At 38.4% G+C, this 21,649-nt stretch overlaps 1 protein-coding gene across 1 annotated transcript in view; it reads left to right on the forward strand.

Annotated features, from left to right (window-relative positions):
• The first annotated feature begins 3,285 nt into the window (after positions 1-3,285).
• The window catches only part of LOC104406861 (putative interleukin-17 receptor E-like), a 44,567-nt gene continuing 26,203 nt past the window's right edge, over positions 3,286-21,649 (forward strand). Inside the window, exons 1-2 of the mRNA XM_010015968.1 lie at positions 3,286-3,387; positions 21,622-21,649. Of these exons, the coding sequence (XP_010014270.1) occupies positions 3,286-3,387; positions 21,622-21,649 (130 nt within the window). The remainder of the gene's footprint in view (positions 3,388-21,621) is intronic.

A 21,649-nucleotide genomic window follows, 5' to 3' on the forward strand; every position in this document is an offset into this window, starting at 1 on the left:
AACTTAGTAACAGGTATTACAGAAACTGTCTGGACTGAAACACTGTTCCTGCTTGAATGTACTGCTAGAGCAGTGCTACTAACCACTTTATTCAGAAGGTGATAGAGGTGTGCTAAGAAATACCAGAAACAGTAAGAGAGAAGAAAATGTAGTAACTGAGTGACATCAGTCATTTCAATGGAAACTTGAGGTGTGTTACCTCAGGGCTGGATGCAGAAACTAACTTTGTAAACACTACAAATGACTATTACTTGGAGCAAGTAATCACAGACCCCAGAGGAAGAGAAAGAGCGCTTGGTCCCTTTCCAAGCAGCCACTCAAAAAGCTGCTCTTCAATAATGACACAAGTTCAACATCCAAAAAAATGTATTATGTTAATGTATAATTAAAAAAGTAACTATATAAAATGAATAAGTCTCCAAAAGGGAATTAAAAGGAGCTATTGAAAGGCTAGAAGCTTTCTAGGCACAAGGACTTTTTTTAAAAGTAACGGTACATATATATGTATATATATGTATATATATATATGCCACATGTGAGAAAACATTCTTTTGCAGCTCCCAACACAATATTTTAAAGACAGGTCAATAGCAACCCTTTTTAACCAAAGATGAGAAGGAAGCCACCTAAAAAAATCGATGAAGCTGATTAGTAATGAAGATATGAAATGACATCTTTTCTCAAGCAATCTAACGGCTGTTAGAGACTGAACTGAAATCAGACTTGACCATCCATTGTCTCAAAGATGAGTGTGAGGAGCTGAGATCCACTATATCCAAGATGGGTGTCAGGAGCTGAGATGGGACTCCACAGTCCATTGCCTGAGAGATAGGTGGGAGGAGCTGAGATAAGGCTCCACCATCAAGGATTGGTGTGAGGAATTGCTGCCCATTATGTCAAGGATTGCTGACAGACATGGACAGTTGAAGAGCTGGCTGCAAGACCAGCAAAACTGGATGCATGTGATCCACCAGGAATGTGCAGGACATGACATTAAGAACAGAGGTACTTCCTCCAGCACATAACAAAAGGGGAAAAAGGTAATCACCATTCTGGCCACCCACCTCCGATGACAACTGAGGACCCTGGGGGACATCCACCACCACAGAGGATGACTGTGGACCCTCAGGACACTGCTGAATCCACTGTGGTGACTATCTGCACCCTGAATGCTTGCTTAATTTCCATATTTTTTATGATCTGTCCTATCACAATCTTTTTTAATAATAATTTCCTTTTTTTATAATAATTATCTTTCTATAATAATTGTATTTTTATCTTTTTATAATAAACTGATCAATTGCGGTACTTGACCTTGCTTGCATCTTCATTTCACTCTGGGGATCACGAACGAAGTAAGTCCAACACTGGGTTTTATCCAGCTGGACCCTGACAATGACACAGTAAAAAAATGAAGTGCTTGCAGTGGAGTTTGTTACAGGAGAAGCTGCTGAAGTGTGAGTTGTAGGAATTGTCTCAGATCTAAGTTTAAAACAAATAATCCAAAATAATTAGACTAATATCTGAAACAGTGATCAAACTGTATTCTACAGGGCCCCATAAATTGCAGTGGAAACTGAGGTTGCAAAACTACAAACTGTGGAGTGTGCTGAAACTGCCTTGGTTGCAGTAGGCATGCTCCTAAATGACCCACTAAGCAGAGTCAAAATGTCTTTTTGGTAGAGGGACATCATGATTCTGATGATTCAGTCAACATCACTGTGCTATTGTGTAAAAGATCCTTGACCTGCTCACTCTTGAATATTGTGTGTGGGACCTGCTATCTCAGAAAACAGTATAGTAAAAAAAGGGGTATTATCTTACAAAAAATGGGGTGAGATACGAGAAATCAATAAAATTGTGGCTGTTTTGGCAAAGGTGGGATGAGAATGGATATTCTCTATTTTTTCCAAAGCAAGAACTAGGGGGGAACCCAACTAAACTATTTGGAAGCAGTTTTAAAATCAAAACAAAGCAAATAAGCATAGTTTGATTGTGTAACTCATTGCCACAAGAAGTTTTGAAAACTGAAAAGATAAACAGATGCAAAGAATTGTTGTATAAATTCATGTAAGAAAGGTCCATAAAAGCTATTAAAACCAGTAATGTGCACGCGGCTTTCATCTCAGGAAATCTGTAGGACCCAGGTAATTGGAACTAGGTAGCATATAGGTTAAAATAATCCATGGAAGTAGCATATTTAACTTCTTTCTTATTTTTCCTAAGCATCTGCTACTGTGATCCTGTTAGGCACAAGAGAGTGGACTGGGAAGGTCTTTGGTCTGGTGTATTTGTTCAGTACCGTGATTGATACTCCTCTTTTTCTTCCAAAAATAATGTCTTATTGGAAAATTAATGAATTGGACTCAGTAAAATACAAGTACATTGGCAGAGTAGATGCTGTCTTTTACCTGTTTGTTAAAAAACACAAGAGTAGATGCTGTCTTTTACCTGTTTGTTAAAAAACACCATTGATAAAGTCAGATCCTAGCAGATGGTGTTAACTGTATGTTCCCTACTTTAACTGATGGAAAAGGTTTTGGAAGAACACTGAGAACTTGGATTCTGGTACTGTCCTACTAGAAGATATCTCTCTTAGTTGTGAGCAAGCCCCCCATATGGAGCAGTAACTCCCTAGTCACCTATGGGCATAACACACCACATATAGCCTCCATATGAACCAGAAAATGTGTTTTTGGAATACTTGTTCCTTGTGATGGGTAGTGGAACTATGTAAGGTAGCACCCAGAAAGACATTCCTGGGCATTTGATTATGTTAACGGCTACTGAGGTGTTAGGACTCACTTGTACCCTGCTTTTACAGCTGGTGAAGTTGAGCTGCTTTGGTAAAACTGTTTTTCTTTTTATTTAATGCATTAGAAAACCAGGAAAACAAGTAGATGTAAGAATACATTTGGATTCCAGTAAACCTGCCTGGTACATCACTCTAGAAACAAAATTCCTATTTACACAAGACTTTACAGAAATTTGCTAAAACTGGTGTAAAGCTGACATGATGAAATCCAGAAGGAAAAGGCTTTGGCTGTGATTGTCAGAAATTCATGTTTCCCATGTTTCACTATGGAACATGAGTTGAACATGTTTTGTGTTTCCCACAAGTAGCAATTTTCTGTCTTTGAAATGTGTTAGAGGGAGGAGCTCAGAAGTGCTGTGGGAGGGACTAAAATTCATATTAAAGTTTTAGCATGAGAGGAAGAATTGTCAGAGTAGAAGGTTTCTTCTGAGGTTTTGCTTTTTTATTTTTATTTTTATTTCCAATTTAGGATGATAAGTATTCATGTTCAGATTCTTCTAACACTTCTTTTTTGGAATTCTGATTGTCAGATTATTCCCAGGATTGAAGAATGTGGACTTTCATGTTCTCAGGTAATCTCTTACTTATTCCTACTTTCTATCTATTAATTTAGTAGTTGTATGTTGCCAAAATAATTGTAAGAAAAGCAAGAAAGCAAAAATGGAAAAATAATTCAGCTTTCCTGAACATTCACTTTATATTCCTGTGATTCTGTTTTAAATGTCCAAAGTGGCAAAGATGACTGTTAGGAAGGGAGTAAGAAAATGTGTCTTACACTATTTCCAACTGCTGTTGTTAGTAGTTTTTAAATCTGTACTTTGTATTTGAAAAAAATAACTAAGTTCATATTAATTTCTTTGGAGAATCAGTGTTTGCAACAGCAGTGCTGCCAAAGAGTTGAGGGAGGGAGAGATGGGAGGGTTCAGAAATTGCTAATTATGTTAGGAATATAGAATACTGACTTTCCTGTGAAAAAAAATGAATTAAGATTGAGAAAGAGTAAAAACTGGTTTTAATTTTGTGGAACGAATGGAACTGCAGTGTTAAATTTAATGACTTATGTATGTTCATAAAGTGGAGTCTAAACCATACCATCTCTAGTATGTTTGAAATTCGTATGTTTCCAAATATCCCCACAAAGGGGCAGTGTGGAGATATCCTACTTCTGTTGGCATTCTGAAACTGTAAGAATAATCTGAAAGATATATAAATAATAATAAAAAAGGATAAAATAATAGGATATCTGACTTTCAGTTGCAGTAGAGAATGACAGCTAAGTACTTTCTACAGAGAAGTAGAATTGTTGGCATGAAAGACATTGGCCGTCTGAACGACTTCTTGTATATACCAGTGTTTAGGACAGGCAATGAGGCATACCGAAGTGGTACTACCCAGATACTAAGTTAGTACATGTTGCAGCAATTTATTCTGTATTTCATATGTTTATCCTAGAAAATAGCAGGCATAAAGATGCTTATAAAATACCAGATTGAGGGACACCCCCCCTCCACTGAAGTTGTTTAATATTCCCACATTTAAATTCTGTAGTGTCTATCCACTTAGATAATGTTTTCAGAATAATAACATATAGTCATAAGACATTAATCTCTAGATGTGGCTGAGGACTTTTCAAGAATTTTTATGTACTTAACATTTATGAGTGCAAACACACGTGTATTTTAAATAATTTATGGTCCTTGGTCTGCTGCAATGAGTTTAAAATAGAAATGATCAACCATTCTAATTTATCCCTCCAAAGAATGTGTGACTATTAGACTCAGCTTGTAAAAAACAATACCAGCCTTTGATGGTGAGATTCTCTCTGGTGGATAGGATTGATGTCTGGGGACCTTAAAGGGTACCTTTCTCTGTCATATCTTAGGCATGTATGTCAAGAAGGCTGATTCACTGGATGCCTAAGATATAGACACAAACACGAGATTCGGTAGACTGGATCCCTTTCTTTGCCTTCAAGAGTTTGTCCTACAACTTATCCAGTGAATGTTGGATAAATAAGAAAGGTGGTTGGTTGTTTTTTTGTTTTGGTTTTTTTTTTTTTTTTTTGGTATTTTTTTTTTTTTTGGTCTTTTTGTTTGTTTTTTTTTTTTTAATTTACAGGGGAAATACATTGTTTCCAGTATAATGCAATCAATTAATCATCTGTGACGTTAAAGACAGGATTCAGTTCATGTTCCCTATGTAATGTTTTTGTTAGTTGTATTCTATGGAATCTTGAATGTGTTAATGACTTTTTAAGACTAAAATGTTTTCTCACTGGAAACAATAATGATCTCAACAGGACAAATTACTGCCAGTGTAGTATTTCAATCTACTGCAAAGCATTTTAGCTACATGAAATTTAGAGTCTCACTACTAGCTTGTTAGAGAAAACTCATTCCTTTTCTTTTGGAAATAACTTCAATTACACTGACCACAATTTATGCCCTCCATCCCATTCCTATGTGTGTTACTTTAAAAGGCATAGGTTTAACATCCTCCATAATTTGAACTCAATGGTCTTTAGAGGGGCACTAACCAGGGTTTAAAAATTGTCCTTGTCTATGTGCAATATGAGTGTTGCCTTCAATGCCATGTTTTCTAGCAAATTGCTTAATGTGATAGTGCGATATCGCAATTTTAAAGCTACCAGACGTTTTCTGCAGCTGCTATTGCTACAAGTGAGTATTATAGAAAATTGGTTTTTTATTTATGAAGTTTTCTCATAAGTTTGTGTAGTGGATTTCTCTTCTGCAGAGTCAGCCCTGAGGTTGTGTGGTTGTTCATCAAGCAATAGGGGAATGAAAAGCAATTGATTTGCATTTTGCTACATTTTTCAAACTGTGGGTGTTGTCAGAAGGTTTTGAGCAGCTTTAATAACTAAAACCCTTGAGTGTGACCAGCAGACTAGATTTTAAGGTGGCTATGTCTCCTGAACATTTCTGAGCAGCTTTGACCTCCTTGGATACTCCACTCTGATTATTCACTTTGAGTATTCACTCTGGTAAGAGTAAAGCATTAGTTGTACTGAAGAGGGAGATAGTGACACAACTGTTTTGAGGTATGTGACTTAAAAACCCTTCACTGAACTCTTTAGATTTTGGATCTTATTATAACTATATGAATCATTCTTCATTTACCATATGTATTCATCAAGACATCCTTGCATTGCCTATACAAGGCAACATCCACATTTCATTCCTATGCCACAAGCTGTACTTCTGTTCAGCACAGGAAAGAAAAAACAAAAGAACATTGGATGTTTATGCAAGTAAATGAAAATTTAAACAGCATGAAAATATACAATTGTGGGTTGAGTTATGGCAGAGGAACAAGCAAGCTTTTATTATGCACTATGATTTATTTCTCCTTCCTTATTTTAATGGCTTGGCTTTAGAACTTGTGTGGTATTCTGGTATTCAAAGGTTAAATACAATGGGCTTGGTCTCCATGCCTCACCCAATAGCAAACACAGTTATCAACCAAGTTTCCCTGTAAAAGCATAGGGGAATCCCAGGCTGCAATTGAAATTGAGTTTGTGCCCTACTCATTTTACAATCCACATTGTTTGCAGGCTGCACACAAAGAAACAGGCTTACACCAAATTTGACTCAACAGCTGGTAAAGATCAAGAGCACTACATTTGAAAAGCTCTCCAGAAGACTATGAAATAGTATTTGTGCTGTTTGCCATTAAATATAGTAATATTTCCAAAGTCCGTGGATAAAGAAGGAAACCCAAAACAGAATCTGGGATTTTCCTGCAATTGTAAAGGTTATTGGCAGCAAATTCTTGATATAGCTGCTCCCTGTTCATGATATTCACAGTTGATGTATGTGGTGTTTCTTTACTGGATATTTATGCCAGAGATCAGTCTATTGTTGCTGAATACTACACACTGCAAAAACAGTGCAAAACCAGCCCATAGGCCACTAACTCAGCTGACATCGATTGGAATTCTTTGGCATTATTAAGGTAAGCAATTCATATTTTGACAGTTATCCCAAACCACTAAAAAATGGACATGATAATCTAGGTGACATAATTCAGTTGTTCCCTAAAATCTGTTTGAAAATCTAGTTTTAGACATAGGAAATATCTAAAGAGACTGATCAGAGACCTGGCTTCCTCAGAGTGAGTGAGAGAGACACAGTGTGAAGTCCTGACGTAGGAAGATGATTCACCACAGACTTTTTTGTGCATGCATTGATACACCTGATGACCGGAGGAGATGCATAAAAATATAAAACATACCCTCTGCTAATATTTGCTGAGTACAATCGACAAGAACATGCCCTAGATAGAAAGCCTGGGTTTGCACTGCTGCCTATCACTGATTCACTTGTGTGGCCCTATACAAGTAATTTCCTTTCTCCAGTTTTCACAAGTACAAAATAGTGCTGACCTTCCTGTGTGATGAGTCTTAATTATGTGTTTTAATTAAGTGCTTTGAATACTATGATTAACTGTTAAGTACTCATTAGTCAAAACACTCGTGTTGAGTCACTGTATTAGAGTGATATTAACCCATGTGTTTAGATAAGCCTGCTTGCCTTCTCTGCTTATAGTTAGGAGAGCTGCACTTTAGCAAGTTAAGGTAACTTATCTCTTGAACTGTGTTTTACATTTGCTCTTAGGGTCAAAAATAGCTTGACAATGATCTAAGACTTCCACGTTCTCTGCTATGTCCTATGCCATCCCATTTCCTCACCCTCTGAGAAGAAAACAGCGACAGGTACAAGCAGGGACTTACAAAACACCCCAGTGTTCCTCATTATTAGAGCATCTACCAACACTTTCAGAACGGGTGGAGATAGAGAAAGCTCTGCAAGTTAGAACTTGCAAAAAATACGACAGTAGCTGTTGTTTATTTTCTTTCTCACTTTTTCCTTCCTTGAGAACTCTGGAAAAAAAATTAGAAGGTCTGGAAAGAGGCAATCCACTGGAGCAGCAAGAGCAGAGGCACTACAGAAAGTCATGAAAGTTGGGGTCACAAAATTAACAGATGTTGGACTGGACCTGACAAGGTATCTTGAAACTGAAACAGTGCTGGAAGCAGTGCTGGAAGCTTCACACCATCAAACATCACATAAGTATGTGCAATCAGTACCCATAGCAGGAGGTAGATATTAAAACCCCCAAAAGGATTTATAAACAAAATCAGCAGGACATTAGAGCAGGTGGCTTTCATTATTGGCTCTGAATTTTAGATCACAGATCTCTCTCAGCCCTGAGGGAAGATGTCCTTCAGCTCCATTTGGACCCAGCATACAGTGGTGAATAGGGAGATTTGGGTGTAGGTGCTTTCCACAGCTGCAGAATATTGCCATCTGAATGCTTTACAGTTGGAAAGCTATTTATAATTTGATCAAATCTAGACAGACAAACCTTTTTTAGGAGCAGTAATAACTATAATGAGACCATGTGGTGTGACCTAGCTGGAATTCATGCAGTAAAGTCTAGGATTAGCTTTATTTGTACATTTGCGAAAGCTGGCAATGCTGTACCTGTTACTTTGTCATGTTTGTTTATACTGTCCTGCTCTTCCCCTCTTGCCAGAATGCCTGTGCATGGGAGAGAACCAGGGGTGGTAAAAAATGAGAAGGAGCAAAAAGAGCGTTTAAAGACTTATTTCTAGGCATAGCTTTGGATACTCTCGTGGCTTTTTGGCTCAGCACTGAGAAGCTGGGCCTCACTTCCAGATAGGTAGGTAATTTGGACCTCAGAAAGGAGTTTTCCCCTACCTCTGACTGTGAATAATTTGGTTTCTAAGAGCTCTGAATTCCTGAGTGCTGTGGTTACCAGGCTGTTCAGATCAGGAACCCATATTTGAAGTTCTGTGTGTTTTGTTACTATCATCCCCACAAGAGATGCCTAGTTTTTATGTATCAACTCTGGCACAGATGTTTTCATATTAGTTTTCATACTCTCAGGAAAATATTTTTCTTTGTGTAACATTTTCGTTTTGTTGACATTTATTAGCTTTTTTTTTGGAAACCAAGCAATTATTTGCCATCTTAAAAATACAAACAGAGAATATATCCCAAACAGCAGCGTGTTGCTGACCAAGTGCCAGACCAGCTCTATGATATGGACACATCACAGCCCTGACCTCGCTTTTACAACTGCAGGAATTCATTGGGCTAGAATTTTTTGAGGTCATGAATAAGCTGGAAAGTCACAGTAGCTAATGATGGTGAGCACTGCAATGGATTCCCTGTGGTACTTATAGAAATCTCCACACATGCTAAGAAAATCTCTCTCAGTTGCATCTCAGATAAAGGTTATTCTTTCTAAGGCAGAAATGTAAAGTAGATGCCATCTTGAGTTTTTTCTAACCCTTATATCTCTGCTTTCATTCATAATTTTCTCTTTTGTGGGATGTAAAGATGATCTGTCAAGTCATATTTAGCTTATTCCTTTGGAACAGTCAATAGAGCCAAGGACCTCTCTTGCTGCATTGCATGTCCTGCCCTTTCAGCACACAAAGTACTGAACTCTCCATGAAAACTGTACGGGACGTACAATGTCGTTCAGGAAGTATCTATGCAAAAAACAAAGAGAGTTTCAGTTTTACTTTGCAGATTATCTGTGGCTGTTGCAAGAAAATATTTCAACTTAGTTGCTTTGAATATGTGTGGTAAATTTCAATCATTTCTGGAAAACTGGTTGCCTTGGAGTTGCCTCTACTTGTCTGCATATTTTCAAAAAGTATGAATCATATAAACAACATTGTACAGTACTAGATGTGCATTCATTGTCTTTTCTTGGAAAAACTTTGAGGAAATAGAATTTATTGCAGTTAACACATTTCACTGTCTCTAGTTTTGTTTTTCCCTTTCATCCCTACGTATGCAAACTTCCTTGATCTTTTTCCCACTTCCTCATCTCTCTGATTTGCTGTTCTTTCTTCCATGACTGCAATGACAGTCTTCTTCATTACATTACAAATGTCGATATCTTTCATTACCATTTTTCTCCTTTAAAAAAAACCCCAACATTATTTTCTCATTATAGTATCATGCTTCATGCTTAGTTTTGGTCAGTAGTGTGTTAGTTAGTCTATAATGTGCCATTTTTAAGTGTGAGAGGACTAGAAAATGGGTAAGCAGGGCTTTTTTAGCTCTTACCGGTTTTTTCCAGGATGCTTCTAGGACCTTAAAGGGATTATTAGAATTTGGAGCAGGTGCTAAAGGAGCAATAGCTCCCCTCTCTCCACTGGCTGTATTTCCCCTCATTTTCAATATATTTAGATATAATAGAATAATTTTTACAGCATGGTCACATCTGTGTTACCATTCAATGTAGACGAAGCCATTAGTGACATGGTTTAGAGGTGAACTTGTCAGTCCTGGAGTAACGGTTGGACTTGATGATCTTAAAGGTCTTTTCCAACCTAAATGATTCTATGATTATTTTCTTTTCCACTTAGGGGGAAAAAACACATACTTTTTAGCCAAATGTGTGGCATAGGTGGTTCTCAGTGAGTAAGAGCTATCATTAAAAATGAGACATAGGGTGAAGCAATATATGAAGGTCCTGAACACTGATGAGTTTATTAAACTGAGGCCATGCCCAGGAATTATTGCTGCCTTTAGGGACAACAGTGTGATCAGGAGAGTCAGGTAAAACAGTGCTGCTGTTGTAACAGTGGTAGAATCCTGCCTCCTGGAATTCCTTCTTTTGGACCTCTGCCTTCTTTAGTTGGACTGTGCTAACTTTAGCAACTACAGTACATGGAAGGTACACAAGATAAAGCCAAACATATGATTATTCCATGATTTGGTTCTCAGCCCCCAACAAAATTATAAGTTCACAGTAAAAAAAGAAATAGACTGTGTAATGACTTTCTGAGTAATTATTTTTTATTTTGTATTTTATATTCTTTATTCTTCCTTAGCATTTCCAAATTTATTCATAACTAGCTTCTACATCCTTATCTCCAACTGCAAACATTTCAACTGGGATGCGCAGTATAGATATTTACAGTAGGGCTTTTGTACATGGCATTTTTTTAATGTGTTTTAATCTTTCATGTACACACACTGCTAGCTCTTTCAGGGAAAGATGTTTTGGCTTTTGTGGCTCTTGATAGGAGAGGAAAAGCATGGAGGCAGGGATTCTGGTGTAAGATTTCTGATGTAGGATTAAGACTTTCAGATGCCACAATAATACAAATATGAATAGTTGCAAAACAATCCTCTGAAAAATTTTCAAGTATACAGCTGCAAAAAACAATAAAAAAGTGTTTTCACCTTTGTGTACTAAGATTTTCCTCATTTTAAATGTGGCTAGAGTGTTTCTGTAACTCAAGCAAGCACAGTTAGAGATAGTCAGGTGTCTTAATCATTGTCTTTAATGGAAACAGTTCTTTAACTGATACTGTGACATCAGGAAGGAATGCAGTGGCCTCTCAGGGTTGCCATCAGAAACTACTTTACCACTGCTTCTAGCATGGCCTGAGGGATCATTTATACAGTTTTACAGCCTTACACAACCACATAACAAGCTAAGGCTAGAGTAAAACCAAAGACAACATTTAGAAGATTTCCCATCAGGAAGAGCTATAATCAGGGGTAGTTCCAAGTTTATTTATGTTTGAAATTTTTCTGTTTAAGGAGAAGAGGGAGAAACATGATATGTACAGGAGCTACAAAAACCAGACATGTGCTCCTGCATTTATGTCCATGGCTTTGAAGGGTGTCAGCCCTGACATGTGACCTCCAAAGAGTTGAAATTGTTGTAATAAATTATTGCCAAGTATGCTTTGTTGTTCTAAATTTTAGCATTTGTGATCCATTCTGGCAGGGTTGGGATTAGCAAGTGAATTTTTGTTTTTAAGCTCTTCTGCCCCCAGCATTTCAGGACAGTATCTCTGCAACATTCAACCATTCTATGACCCTGCTCCTCTACTATTGATCCAGGTTATTAAATACAGATTAAATGGAGATCATGAAAAAGCATTAGTGACCTGTCAGGGCAGTATAAGAAACCTGCATGCTCACCGTGGTGCTGCTTCAGGTTAGTCAAGGGAAAAAGTTAAGCACCATTTTAGTCTGATCTCCAATCTCTTCAGGCCAGGCACCTGGGTTAGGAACCAGAGTTTGATGTTCTTTCTTCAGAGTAGCTGCTGAGAGTCACTCTTCCAAAGTTTCAGTTTCTGCTTTTTGAGTGTTTTTTTGAAGACTGCTGAAAATAAAATGTAAGTGGCCTTTGAAGTAGGAAACAGATCTCCCATTTGAACAATGAGATCACTCAGCTTTAAAAATTACATCTTGCCTGTCCTTCTCTCAGACCATCTTTTTTCATTTCCTCTGTATGCAATATCACTGCTTGGACAGGAGGCCTGGGAAACCTTCTCATCTATTGGGCAGTGAAGCAAACAGAAAATTTAGGGGTAGAACTGCTTCAGGTGAAGAAGGATGTTGAACGTGGCTGTCTCTTGAGATAAGGACTTGAAGGCTAAAGTATAAAAGTTGGAACATGCCCATATTCTACTTTCCTCTTCTAATATTTCCAGCTTGAAAGAACCTAAGCTTAAGATTTGTTAGTTTGACCTCTGTTACTGTTAGATCTCCTCCAGTCACCTGCTACTCTGGGCCATGTGGGTGTCTCACAAGTGAGTGTGTGCTACCCCAAAGAACCTTGGCATGAGCTAGATGTCATTCCAGCTTCATTCTGGTCATGTATCCATGAAGCTTTCAGATCAGAAAGGGAGGTGCCTAATAAGCTTAGGTATCTCTAAGTGTTAGGTGGCAATTAAAGATTATGCATCATGGTGTTTGGCTGAGATTACTGCAGTTTGCTTAAATCATGTTTCAGGCACCTAAATCCTCTTTTAGATTTGTCTAACTTCATAGTATCACAGCATGGTTGAGGTTGGAAGGTACCATCAGGGGTCATCTAGTCCAACCTCCCTGCTCAAGCAGGATCACCTGGAGCACATTGCTCAGGATTGTGTTCAGATGGCTCTTAAGTATCTCCAAGGAAGGAGACCCCACAACCTCTCTGGGCAACCTATTCCAATGCTCAGTCACCCTCACAGTGAAGAAGTTCTTCCTTATGTTCAGGTGGAACTTCATGTGTTTTACTTCATGCCCGTTGCCTCTCATCCTATCGCATGGGACCACTGAGAAGAGTCTGGCCCCATCTTATCGACACTCTCCTTTCAGATACTTACATCTATTGATCAGATCCCCCCTAAGCCTTCTTTTATCCAGGCTGAGCAGACCCAGCTCCCTCAGCCTTTCCTCATATAGAGATGCTCCAGACCCTTAATCATTCTTCCCTCCAGTCCTCAGGCTGTGTTATTCTTGTAGCATTTTCAGTGCTACAGAGACCATTATACCGTTCTAAGCTCAAAGGCATAGGGTAGCTGTAGTTGTCTGGAGAGCTTGTGGAGTCAATGTCCTTCAGTTTTTCAAGAAATGGCCAAAGAAATGGCTGACTTGATCTGCTGTTGGTGACAGTACTGCTTCTAGCAGGAGGCTGGACTTGGTGACCTCCAGAGACCCCTTCCACCCTAAATGTCTTTGATTCCATTTTATCATCCTCTGTGTGAGACCTCCAGTCATTCACTGAACTAACTATTAGTGCTGTGTTAGAATGCCCCTGTCTCATTGTTAGACTAGAAGCGCTGATTTGGTAGATTAGTGTTCCTTTCAAGTAGCTGAGTAGTCTGAAATTTTTGACACTCTATGCATGGGATAGTGCTGATTTATACCAGCTGAGGATGTGGCATTCAAAGTACATTTTAATTTTACTTTGTCTATTATATGAAATTCTGATTTGTTAACAACTCGTATTAGTATTTTAGGAAACATAACATCAAAATGATTGGCATTTCTATATTTTTTTCCCCTAAAATGTTGCTTCGAGCAGATTTTGCTTCTAGTCATGTAGCTGAAGCATATGATAGAACAGGCAGCTTTTATTTCAGACTGTCATGGCTCCCTTTAGTCCTATAAATTTAAAAGCAAGTGGTTTCTATGTATGTCCTTTTTGTATCATGTTATTTTTACATACAATTCACTTCAAAATACGAGGAGGGCATTCTTGCCAGTTGTGAGACCTCAAAGAAATATTATTTTGGCTGGACATTCACTTATAGAATAAATGCATGTCACTGCAAAGAGTTCTCAGAGATCTAATTACTGCTCTGCCAACTCTTTCACTTGTTCTACTCTGTAAAAGAGGTACAACCATGAAGCCACAGTAAAGGTCAGGAGATATCATATGCTGCATGCAGTCCAGCTGAAGTATGTGACAGTCCAGTAAAAATATGGGAACAGCATTTCTCTGCATCGGTATAGTGCAGGAGGAAGTACATACTGACTCGAAGACAGAAATCTCTGTTATACTTGCATAATAGCAGGTAAACAGAAGGACAAAAATCTAAGGGACCTGAGGGTCTTGTGTCAGTCATGTGCTCCTGCATTACTGAAGTACTGCTAGACTGTAATGGAAGTGCTGGCCTTGTGACAAACAGCAGGTTTTGGAGGACAGTGTGCATACATTTGCATGTGTATGTGAAATGGCAAATGGTGCAGGAGACAAAAATTGGTAAACTGCTGTGCTTTAGATCATTGTGAAGCCTTACTGAAGATTGTCCGATAATCTTCAATAACCCAAATAATCTCTTCCCTGATGTCAGTTCACTGTTGAGTTGAGAACTCATCAAGCATGGCATTAGCACAGGCAGATGTTACCTTGCTCTGCTGGACACAAGCCAGCTCTCATCCAAAAAGTGTGTGACCCTGTTGGCACTGTACTGAGCCTGAGCATAATATCCTGCTTCTCAGTAGTACTTAACCTCTCAGGTTCAACACTGCACTAAAGTCATGGGATGGTTTTTGTTCAGCTTGGAACACAGAGAGAGAGACCTGGAGCTGGATAATGCATAGGCATGACTCATGTTTTATTTTTAGCATTCTGTTAAAAAATCCAGCAACATCCAGGCATTCTTGTAGAAGCAGTAGTTCAAAGTAGTCCAAAATAAAGCTTTGCTGTAAGTTCAGGTGCCTATTCCTTTTCTGCATGAATAACAGTCCAAATGTTTCCTTCTATGATTGCTTAGCTGATCCCATTGCACACTGTTTGCATGTATCTGATCACCACGTTGTCAGTAAAAGTTGAAGAACAACCTTGTGGTTTGCCAAAACTTAAGAAGGATCAAGAGTAAGATAGTTTTACCTTGGCAATGGAAGTAATGACACATGACACCAAAACAAATACAGATGCTCCTTTTGAGAAAAGGTCATTTGGGGACACTGTATTAGCAGCACTGTGAATTTTTAACAGTTCTAAATTATCATATTGTGTGTATTCATCGCTATGCATCCTCTGTTTCTCAGTAAATATAACCAGAGTTTTATTCAATTGCCAAGTGTGTCCTGTAGGCCTATTATTTTTCCTTTTCACCCATTTCCAGTAACATGTCTTTTTGTATGAATACTTGACCATAATATAGTTAAGATTATTTTTTTTAGTGGGACAGGAATCATTATGAGATCCATGTGATTTTTCTTACTGTAAAGAATTCTGTTTCCTTACATTTGGAAAGATAAATACAGTGGTAACATTTATAAGAATAGAATCATAGAATCATAGAATCATAGAATAGTTAGGGTTGGAAAAATGAGAAAAGTCTTGTGAGGTCCCAGTCCCCACCAGCATCAAGGACATGTAAAGTGCAATGCTATTATCTCCTTTGCCTGTGCAAATAACTCTGGAAATAGCTAAAACATACTCTGTTTCCATCTTCAGGTTCTCCCTAGATACAGTTTTTGGGGCTGAATGTCTCTGTGAAAGAAACTACAGTCATTTGTTTGTAGTCTGAGGAGCTTATCATACTGCTCTGAATCCTCTGTTTCCATCCAAAGTTCTTTATGTTGTATAGAGCCACATAACTTTGACTGTGGCTGTCCACCGCTCAAAGGCATTTTTCTTTACGGAAGTGACTGAGATCACAGTAGCATTGTCAGGTTTTTCACTAAAGGCCATGAGAAACCATGAGAAACTCTTATGGCCCAGTATCTTTAGGCTTTTCCCTCCATGAAACAAATGGGTTGAGCAGGTGGAGAAGAGAAGGCTGCTGCTGGATTGCTGACATAGAAAGGGGTAAGTAGCTCCCTCCCTGTATTGGAGGATAACTACAGATATGACATGGTTTTGGTGCTTCCAACTGAGACAAAGATTACTACTTTACAACACATCAAATAAACCCTAGTGGGAAACTGTCTTTGGAACTGTGTGTGGTTCTGGTCACTCCATTTGGACAAATGCATTAAAGTAGAAAAAGCTGCTGAGAAAGGTGATGGTAAGAAGGAAAGCCTGTTTTATTAGAGAGGAATAAAGTGCTTGGCTTTTATTGTCTCAGAAAAAAAAGCTGAGAAAAGGTGTATTACTGTTTGTAGATTAATGGAAAGTAAATTCCAGGGTGGAAAGCATCTATTTAAATGAAAAGATAATGGGCACAATCAGAAGTCAATACAAGCTAACCATTATTACGTTGACATTAGAAATTAAGATTTGGTGCTGGCAGAGAACAGGGATTCTGGAATAGCATTGGCTATTGGAGCAGTGCACACAAAAGGCTGACTAATTTTAAAATGAAGCTTCACCACTTTTTGAAAGGGATTGGCTGATGTTATCAGGGGATTTTACCCAGTCATCTGGGACATCTGTTCTAATTGTGTGCTGAATAAGATGGATCTGTGCAGAACATCCCCTCTGGACTGAAAATAAAAAAGAACATGATTAAATTCATCATCCTTATCAGCCTTTTGGCTACAATTTGAGCATCAGTTACTGCAAGGCTACACTTTCCCTGTGTTGCAAGAATACGTGCAGTCCCATGTTTACTGTTAATGGTGACCAAAACCAGAAATTGCTGGAATAGAGGGAGACATCAGAATATGGTGTGGTCCTTCTTCTCTTCCCTCTCTGTCAGTCAAAACCAAAGTAGAAATGTAGGTAATAGTTTTGCCACTGAGGATATCTCAAAGGAGGAAAAACTCTTCTCCTGGATTCAGCAGTAGCAGTAGTAGCTACTCGGGACAACTCTACATACACTGACTTTAATGTATACACCTTTGTCGTAGTTTAAACCCAGCCAGTAACTCGGAACCACGCAGCCGCTCGCTCACTCCCCCACTTCTTCCTCCCCCCGTTCTCAGAGGGATGGGGAGGAGAATCAGAGGAATGTAAGTCCCACGGGTTGAGATAACAGCTCTCCAGTAACTAAGGTATAATACAAACCACTGCTGCTACCAATGATAATGATAAGAGGAATAACGAGGGGAGAGGACACAACCGCTCACCACCCACCGACCGATACCCAGCCCGACCCGAGCAGCGATCTGGGCCTTCCGGGTAACTCCCCCCAGTTTCTATACTGGGCATGACGTGCTGTGGTATGGAATAGCCCTTTGGCCAGTTTGGGTCAGGTGTCCTGTCTCTGCTTCCTCCTGGCTTCCCCTCCTCCCTGGCAGAGCATGAGACTGAGAAAGTCCTTGGTCAGAGTAAACATTACTGAGCAACAACTAAAACCATCGGTGTTATCAGCATTGTTCCCAGGCTGAAAGTCAAAACCAGATCCCTGCACCAGCTACTAAGAAGGAGAAATAAAAATGGCTGCTGTAGCTGAACCCAGGACAACCTTAATGGATGAATGTTAAGTGTCTGACAACCTGGTCCAAACTAAAGAATAAATTTTAAGGCATTTTCAGGAATATTACTATTCCTTGTGGAGTTTTGCAAGAGCTGCCACCAACTCTTCTATGAATGAGGTACAACGGTCCTAACAGGTAGTGTGTGAAACTGAATTTGCCTCAGATTCTTTCCTACGTGACAGAACATTCAGGGAAGAATTTCCACAATTCTGCACTTGATTCAGTGCCTGGAGATATGAGAGGAAAATGGGCAACAGGTCTAATCTTTGTTTCTTGTCCTTGGCAATTTTAATTTATGAAAATACTTTCTGTGCCCCCAAATCCAAGTCTTCCTCTGCTGATCTCACTTTCTTCTCTACAGTCTTTAAACAAAAGAATTTGATATTACAATTGGCTTAGACTGAGAAATTGCTGTGCTAGCTAAAAAGTTGGCACCACACCTTCTATTCAGAATGCTTGCACGTTGGTGGTGTCTGTTCAGATAACCTCTAGCTACAGTTGAGCAATACCACAAATGGGGAAAACCCTAGAGAAATAGGAAAATCCCTAACTGTTTGTGCATTGTGTAAGCATATTTTGCTTAGGCTCTTTGCCAAAGCAGATAGGAATCGAAGATGCTCTCTGTATAGGAGTAAAATGTACTATAATGATCAGGATCTTATTTTTTGCATAAAAGACACCCACGGCATTTGTGAAAGAGGAAGAAAATTTCCATTCTGATTTTAGCATTTTATGGTTTTCTATTGCATTCATCACTGAAAATTCCTGAAAACAAAAGATATAGAAAGTGGGAGAGGAACTTGGTTAATTTGTTTGAGATCTTCTTTGAGAGAAATGGTCTTCTTTGGCTGCTTTGCAAAATGATTATAAAAGAAATTACCACCCTTGCCCCTCCCCCTTGGTATTGTACAATAAAAAGAAACACTTGTTAAAAAAAGAGGAATTGAGCTGTGATCAAATGCTCACTGTAACTGGCAAGTGTTTGTACAAATGTTTGATTATTTATGTAAACTTCCCCAAGAACTCCTCACCTAGAACAAAACCAAGTGCTCAAGAATGACAAAACATCTCCCTACCAGAACAGAAATCACTGATGGATATGTTTCTTTTTTCCCATGGAGAAGATGAGACAATAAATGAAAGATGGTACTGGGAAGTGCTCAGATGGTAGGAGTCATCTGAGCAATAGTGAAAACCAGTAGTTAGTTAGGATAGACTAGAAGTACAGGTGGGTTTCTGCATCATCCTACAGCCCCATGGAAATGGGTGGTTTTCTTTTTTTCTCTGTTTGTAACTGAAGACAATTTATTTGCATGAGATTTCCATTCTTCAGGTGTCATAACAGGGGCATCAAAGCACTGGCCTTTAAGTAAAAGGCTGAATCCTCTGAGTTTTGTGAGATTTTTGTTGTTTATTTCAATTATGTCTTTATTTTTCTCTAATGTATTTTTGCCACATGATTGTAACCAGACAGAATGGTTAGAGATATTAATTTAAAGATGATGTTCTAAGAAATTTTGACTGGCAGTTGGGAACTCTCTCAAGCCACCTAACCAAAATGCTTTCAGTAGTCTAGCTGCAAAGTGGGAATTTAAAAATACAGAAGTAATTTGCTAAATTATCAACATCTTGAGAGATTAATTTCTTCCAGTAGGCAGTGGCTCAGCAATGAGTTGATCCAGCAGTTAGGTTTTCTCAGCAAGAAAGTTAGCTGCCTAGCTCACTCAGTTGGTTTTTTGCAGTCATTTTGTATATTTGTCTATTCCACACCCTAAGGCCATGGAGAACCTCAAGTTACAAGGCTGAATTCAAATTGACCTTCTGCATACTCCTGCAGCAGGATTCTATTAGAATTAATTCAAAATTAGGGCTTTGAAACAGCAGTTAAAATTCCAGTAGTTTTATATGAGCTGGCATGTTCCTCTTTTATTGGTTTAGTGTTGCACTGAATTATCCAGGAAGCTGTGGTCTTCTTTTTATTGATCATTGTGCATTAGGAGAGTCAGCAAACTACCAATGAAGTTTTTTTTTTGGGGGGGGGGGGGGAAGAAATGATTCATGTGTTATCAAATATTTCTATGAACATATTACAGCAGTAATGAACTTGCATCACGTACATTATTCAGTCCTTCAGGGGGATTAGAGATATTTCTGAAACCACTGAAATGAAAGTACCCCAGTTTTAGAACAGTTACGTAAAGAAGTTTAATTTCCTTTATAGAATCATAGAGTACTTTGGGTTGGAAGGGACTTTTAAAGGTGTCTTACTCCAACCTCCCTGCAATGAGCAGTGAAATCTTCAACTAGATCATGTTACTCAGAGCCTCCTCCAACCTGACCTTGAATGTTTCCAGGGATGGGACATCTATCACCTCTCTGGTAACCCATGCCAGTGCTTCACAACCATCATTGTAAAAAATGTCTTCCTTATGTCTAAATCTCCCCTCTTTTAGTTTAAAACCATTAGCCCTTGACTTTTCGCAGCAGGCCATATTTTTTGAGTGTTGATGTGATATTGTGTATCAGCAGCCAGAGTAATACCTTTAACAATGTCACAAGTAATTTTTATAATCTTCAATCTGTGAAAATATATGACCATCTCTGTCTTTTCATAATGGGTGGTTTAAAATACCGCCTTTAATGCATCTGCACTTTTATGAGCTACAGTGACAAACTACCAGTTGTAAAAGATGACAACTTATCTCCAGAAGTTATTATTAAAAATAAAAGTGCCGAAATGACTCATTCCAAAAGGAATGAGAACTGATATGGTTTAGATCCTGATGACTGGTTTTCTGAAGGCCTTCTTTAAAAACAAGCTTGTCTAGATAAGTACTTAAAAGCAGTGTTGAAGGACAAAAACCACTTCTCGGGTACTCTAGGCAGCTGCCACGGCGTAGCTAACATGCTGTCATTTCTCACCTGAACAATAATCTGATTTTGCTCTACAGCTGTGTTTGTGAGGAGGACAGAATTGGATGAGAATGCCTCATGGATGATCAAGCAATAGTTATTTTATGATGTACTAACACTTACCTGGGTTGAAGTCTGCTTGTCTACAACTTGAGAACTTCCAAATGTCCACTGAGACAATTTTGCTAGCTCTAAACCTCACAGATTGTTGTCTTATTATGTTTTAAAAAGGCTGAGAGCTGCCAGTTCCTTTGAGAGCAGAGGAGACAAGGTGGTGCCTGCTTCTTTTGTGTGTGTGACAGAAATGCCTCTGAGAATAAGACACTGATTTTAGAGGGAAGCAGAAAGCTTTGCGCTGTACAAAGGAATGCTGGTATAAGTGCTATGTCAGAAACCTGAATGCCAGAACAGCAGAAAACAGTATTTGCTGGCTAAGTAATACCCTTTCTTTAGAATACCATGCATAGTAGTCAAAATAAGATTTGTTATTTTTATACTTTACAGAATTTTAATGTGCGGTTAAGTTTATTTTTACTGGGAAAATGAATGTGCTCTGTCTGAAAGGTAGTTGGAAACTTTCTAAAATCTCACTGTCATGTTCACTTTGACTCTTACAAAAACACTTTCCCACTTGAACACCTTAAGTGCTGTGCTTGACTGATTTCATTTTCAGGATTCCAAGCCGGATAGTTCTCAGAAATAAAAAGGAAAGTCTTATTTCTAAACCTCATTTGCAGTTACTGTAATACTTCTTTCCACTGGCCTAGTGTGGTCTTCTAAAAAATCATATAATATTCAGTAGTGTTCTAGATATCTTGCATTAAAAGGTCGCTTGGTTTCTTTGCCCTGGTATGAAGCAGTCCATTGTAAAGTTTGACAAAGCAACAAATAAGCTATTGGTCAGTGTGAATGGCAGTACCTGATGAAACGATGTCTGTATTTGGTGGAACTGTTAAGCTTCTTAGAACAATTACACCTCAGTAGAAAGACATGAAAATAAGGATAATGCTGATCTTGTGTCCCTGTATCAGGCTGTCACATAATGTAGTGATGTGCATTTTCACTGCATTTGAAAATCTTTTTTTAGTCTCAAGAATTATTTCTGTTGTGGACTCTGAATATGTTTACTTTTTTAAGGTATGTTTATATTTGTGTACAATTATTAAGCAATATTTATTCTTATTGTCACCTCAGCTTTTATAATATTTTTGTTTCTGTTTGCAGGGGATTCATTGTAAAAGCAAACCTTCCA

The sequence above is a fragment of the Nestor notabilis genome, unplaced genomic scaffold (genome assembly GCF_000696875.1).
Source record: "Nestor notabilis isolate BGI_N333 unplaced genomic scaffold, ASM69687v1 scaffold10826, whole genome shotgun sequence".
NCBI lineage: Eukaryota > Metazoa > Chordata > Aves > Psittaciformes > Psittacidae > Nestor > Nestor notabilis.